Raw genomic sequence first — 5,563 nt, forward strand, 5'->3', positions numbered from 1 at the left:
GCACGGCGGCGCTGCCGGGGCCGGGACGGCGGGGCGGCCGCTCCCGGCTGCCATTTCATCGCGCCGCCGCTCCGTCCCTCCATTTTCTCTCCGGCTGCCGGCGGTGCCGGCCCGGTCCCCGCCGCCGGTCCCGCGCCCGCCGCCCCCTCCATGTAGCCCCGCGGCAGCCCCCCCCCCCTCGCCGCCCCCCCGCCCCCGCCCAGCCGCGGGGCCGCCTCCCGGCATGAGGAGCTGCAAGATGGTGCGGGTGGCCAGCGTGCTGGGGCTGGTGATGCTGAGCATCGCGCTGCTCATCCTCTCCCTCATCAGCTACGTCTCGCTCAAGAAGGACAACATCTTCGGCGCTCCCCGCGCCGCCGGCCCGGGGGGGCCCCGCATGTACATGTTCCACGCGGGATTCAGGTGAGGGCGCGGCGCGGCCCGGAGCGGCCCGGGGACGGGGGCCGCCATCCCATCCCTTCCCTCCCCACCCCATCCCGTCTCCATCCCACCCCACCCCACCCCATCCCATCTCCATCCCACCCCCGCCGGCCCCCGCTGCCGCCCGCGCTGTTCCCGGGGAGAGCCCCGGCTGGGCGGGTGGGCCCGGGAGGGCCCCGCGGCCACGGCCCTCGCCCGCAACGGGGATGCGGCTCCCCCCGCGCCCAGCCCCGGACGTGCCCCGCACCTCCCGAGGCCTGCGGGGAGCGGGAGGGCCCCCCGGGGGACCACGGTGCCGGAGGGGGGGGGGGGGGGGGGGGGGGGGGGGGGGGGGGGGGGGGAGGGCGGGCGTGGGAACCGCAATGCCCCGGGGGTGCTGAAAGGTGGGGAACAGCTTGACACCACCCTGCCCGTCACGGTACGGCCCGGTGCAGCCCGGTAAAGCCCGGCACGGCACGGCCCGGTACGGCCCGGTATATGCCGGTACATCCCGGTGCAGCCTGGCACAGCCTGGTACAGCCCGGTGGAGCCCAGTACAACACGGCGCAGCTCGGTAGAGCTTGGTGGAGCCCGGTGCAGCCCGGTGGAGCCCGGTACATCCCGGCAGAGCACGGCACATCCCGGCAGAGCCCGGTACATCCCGGCACATCCCGGCACATCCCGGCACATCCCGGCAGAGCCCGGTACATCCCGGCACATGCCGGCGCAGCGCGGCGCGTCCGGCGCTGTCCGCGGTGCTGAAGCCGGCCGACAGTGGGGGCGGGTAGGACACGGCCAGTAACGAGCGGCGGGTCTGTCTGTGTCTGTGTGTCTGCGTGGGTCTGCGTGTGTGTGGCTCTGTGTGCCTGCGTGGGTCCGTGTCTGTGTGTGTGTGTGTGTCTGCATGGGTCTGTGTGTGCTCGTTTCCAGGTCGCAGTTCGCGCTGAAGTTCCTGGACCCCTCGTTCGTCCCCATCACGAACTCCCTGAGCCAGGAGCTGCAGGAGAAGCCCTCCAGGTGGGCCTTCAACCGGACGGCCTTCGCACACCAGAGGTGAGCGTGTGGCCAGGCGTTGCGTCCCCGTCTCCCCTTCTCACCCTCCCGGAGGTGTCCCCTGCCACCCAGGATTTAAGAAAATACAATCAGGGACTGCTAAATACTCTAAGCTCTGAGTAATTTGCCAGGGGTGAGAGACAAAGGCATCCCCAGGTGGTTACAGCTATCTTGGAAGAATTGATTATTTCAGAGCAGGACACCAGGCTGCAACACGCATTATTTTACCAAACAGAACGTGACCCAGTTTCCCGGGGTGCAAGTGAAATTGTCATTACTTCAAGATAAATGGCTGGGTTTTTAAAACTTGAAACAAATCAGACCGTAACAGCCATGAAACGCCGTGTTCATGGAGGCCAACGCACGCCCAGCTAAACTTCCCAGCTAACGGCAGTTCTGAGCAAGTGCCGTGCTGCTCTGCCTTCCAGCACTGCTCCGGCTGAGGGGGTGGGCAGAGCCAGGGGTTCGCATGGAGCCTCCGAGCCCCGATCCACTGGAGACGCTCTCTTTAAGCATTGCCTTCTGCCTGCTGTTCGCAGGTTGCACTGACTTCCCTGCTGCTTGGCAATGGAAAGGGTTTCTCAGTTCCTTCAGCTTCCTCAGGGCTGCTCCATACTTAATGGGAAGTAAAAGATGCTTTCAGTTTTATGACTGTGATGTGAACTTGGTGATGTCTGTCCAGCCTCATTTATTGACTTTACTGAGTTTTATATACATATATATGTCAGTAAATATATACTTTATACACTTTATATATATATATACTTACTGATATATATTAAAAAAAATGTAAAAGAAAAACGTTTAGCCTTTTAAGATAGCTGCTACCATCGTGGACTGTAATTTTGTCCTGACAAATGCCTGCTGGTTTAGAGACTTGGCTCACACATCCCACCTGAGGAGCAGGAGCCCAGGCCCAGCTGGCAGAGTCGGGATGGGCTGCTGCACCCCTGGGTGCTGGCGGGCAGGGCTTGGGCTTCTCTCCTCCCTTTTGGTCACTGCCCGGTCACAGGTCAGCACTGCGGGGCAAGTAATGGCCTTCTAGTGCCGACGAACACTGCCCGCCCCTAAGGACCTGTGGGCCACCAAGAGGAGATAGCACTTTGCCTGCCCCATCCTTTCCCAGGGACCTCCCAGGCTGGCGTGACAGTGGCCTCTCCTCAGTAGTGCTTCATTCCTGGCACCACCAGCCCACCCTTCATAAGTCTATCTCTGTGCCACCCCACTGGTGATTCTAGCTAATGCCTCAGGATCTGCCTTTGCTCTTGTCCGTTAGCCATAACAGATAATTAGGACACCCAGTGGGACTCCATTAATGCTTAGACATTGGAGGACGCGAGCTGGAAGAAAGGTTGTTTGTTTTCCATAAACATGAGCAAATAAAGTGGTACTGGTTTTCTAGTATTATGCCCTGCCAGGGAAATTCCTGAGCAGGGCTGGTTTTGTTTGGTTTGTAAGTATCTCTAATAACCCTTGTAAAAATGCCAGCGTGCTTGCCTGAATAAGACATTAAGGAATTATGTTTACATAAATGGAGACAGTGACAGTCACTTGTTTTTCTGATTCAAAGCTTCTTAATGAGAACACAAAAAATATACGTATTTAAAAATCAGCTGCTGTTAATTCAGCTGAATATCCTGGGCTGCTTGGGTTTGCTTCACATACCTCCCAGCAAACATGGTACCCACCATCACCAACGATCCGCGGGCCGGTCCCAAGAGCAAGGTGCATGCGGCGAGCCCCAGCAGCGGATTTACCCACCAGGTCTGTGGGACCGCACAAGCAGACCTGTGCCGCCCACCACCCCGCGGCAAGGGGGCTGTGGGAGGGCTGTGCAGTTAGCTGTGCGCCACGGACTTACGCAGGGAATCCCATACTTGAATCCTGACACTGTTCCCAGAGACACGGACACATCCTTAGCTGGCATCAGTCGGGAGCACCCAGTAAAGCCAAGCAGAGCTCTAGGTGAGCAGCCAGCTCCATATTCCATCTATTTATATTAATTAAAAGCCATTGCACCATGTTGCTCAGGAAGCTCCCTTACTACATTAAAAAAAAAAAATAATAAGTCTAGCCGGAAGGAAAACCTCTTCACTGCAGAAAGAGGGGAAACATAACTCCATGTTTTCTTTTCTTTTTCTGTTTTATTTTAGGCAAGAAATCCTTCAGCACGTCGACGTAATAAAAAATTTTTCTTTGACCAAGAATAGTGTTCGGATTGGACAGCTGATGCATTATGATTATTCCAGCCATAAGTATGTTTTCTCCATTAGCAATAACTTCAGATCGCTGCTTCCCGACGTCTCGCCGATCCTGAACAAGCATTACAACATTTGCGCCGTGGTTGGAAACAGTGGGATCCTGACCGGGAGTCAGTGCGGGCAAGAAATAGATAAATCTGATTTTGTTTTTCGCTGCAATTTTGCTCCAACTGAGGCTTTCCAAAAAGATGTTGGAAGGAAAACCAACCTTACAACCTTCAACCCCAGCATCCTGGAAAAGTATTACAACAACCTTTTGACCATTCAGGATCGCAACAACTTCTTTTTAAGTTTGAAAAAGCTCGATGGGGCCATTCTTTGGATCCCCGCTTTTTTCTTCCACACGTCAGCAACAGTCACGAGAACGCTGGTTGACTTCTTTGTTGAGCACAGAGGGCAACTAAAGGTCCAGTTGGCTTGGCCAGGAAATATAATGCAGCACGTTAACAGGTGCGTATTTTTGCTTTGCTTTCAATGTGTCAAAATACCTCTCTCTGTATACAAATACGACTGTATTTATTTTTCAATTCATGCTGATCTGGGCACTGTCTAGCCAGTCAGAACCCGATACTGCTTACAGCAAACCTGTGGCATTACTCGCACCCCAAACTAAGATGCCTTTTTTTTTTTTCGCAGGTACTGGAAGAATAAACACTTGTCACCCAAGCGGCTGAGCACAGGTATTCTCATGTACACCCTTGCTTCTGCCATATGTGAAGAGATCCACTTGTACGGATTCTGGCCCTTTGGGTTCGACCCCAACACGAGGGAGGACCTCCCGTACCACTACTATGATAAGAAGGGAACAAAGTTCACGACCAAGTGGCAGGAGTCCCACCAGCTGCCTGCAGAGTTCCAGCTGCTCTACAGGATGCACGGTGAAGGACTGGCCAAACTCACCTTGTCGCATTGTGCCTAAGAACCTAAATCTTGAAGTGCCAAATGATTGTCTAAAAAGTGCCCAAAACAGAATTAAACATCCTTCAGATATAATTCTAAAAAAAAAAAAAAACCAAACCCCACCCTAAAATATTTTCCATAATATGAAGATGCTTTTTAGTCACCCTTGTCACTGCTCATCGAAGGGTTTAAGCATATTTAGCAGTGCAGAAGCATTTATCAAATTCTGTGGATGCTACTCATGCAGCAGCACAGTTGAAATATTTTGCATTTATAGATAGGCTACTAAGTATGTTTTAAGGTATTTTCATATTTTAGCATTCCACTAAATGCCCTGAATTTCTTAATTTTATTGTCCCTTCCCGATTAGAATTAGAAATGCTAATTTTAAAAGGTTTTGCTTCTCTTGTATATGTTGCTATCAATAGCTCTGCATACACGTATTGCTGTGGCCGATTGAGAGAGCCACTCTGAATTCCAGTTCATTGTCACGTGCAAGTTCTTCAGTGTGGATCCTGATTTCCACCACTTGCATATTTTCGTATCTACTGAATTTTACATTTTTTTAAAGAATAACGTGAAGAAGAAGGTCACAATATGGCTCGTACCTTAGCTAGGTGTTTATATTGCTCTCAGAAGACTTCAGCGTTTTAATTCAGTTTGGGGCAAATCCTAGTCCAAATTAGCCAGGCTGAAACGTGGTCATTCTCATCCGTGTGATACTATTTGGTCTTTTCATTTTAAAGTTAAACCACCACCATAAATGGAATTAGGTTTCTCTGGAGATGTGTTGGGTGAGAAGAGCCCCAAACCCCAGCGTGGCCGCACCTCTGCGCCTGCTCCTGCACCCCCGACGATGGGGGGGCCTTCGGGAGGGCGATCCCCCAAGCGGGGAGAACAGGGGCTGCCGCCCGTCCCTTTGCACCCACAGAGCCCGCCGGCGCTCCCCG

At 53.7% G+C, this 5,563-nt stretch overlaps 1 protein-coding gene across 1 annotated transcript; it reads left to right on the forward strand.

Annotated features, from left to right (window-relative positions):
* Positions 1-223: 223 nt before the first annotated feature.
* ST8SIA3 (ST8 alpha-N-acetyl-neuraminide alpha-2,8-sialyltransferase 3) lies at positions 224-4,632 on the forward strand (the record flags this gene model as incomplete). Its single annotated transcript, XM_082497599.1, has 4 exons — positions 224-402; positions 1,330-1,452; positions 3,606-4,163; positions 4,350-4,632. The coding sequence occupies 4 exons, from the start codon at positions 224-226 to the stop codon at positions 4,630-4,632; spliced, it is 1,143 nt and encodes a 380-aa protein (XP_082353725.1).
* Between the last annotated feature and the right edge of the window lie 931 nt (positions 4,633-5,563).

The sequence above is a fragment of the Vanellus vanellus genome (assembly GCF_965231255.1).
Source record: "Vanellus vanellus genome assembly, chromosome: Z".
NCBI classification, from domain to species: Eukaryota; Metazoa; Chordata; class Aves; order Charadriiformes; family Charadriidae; genus Vanellus; species Vanellus vanellus.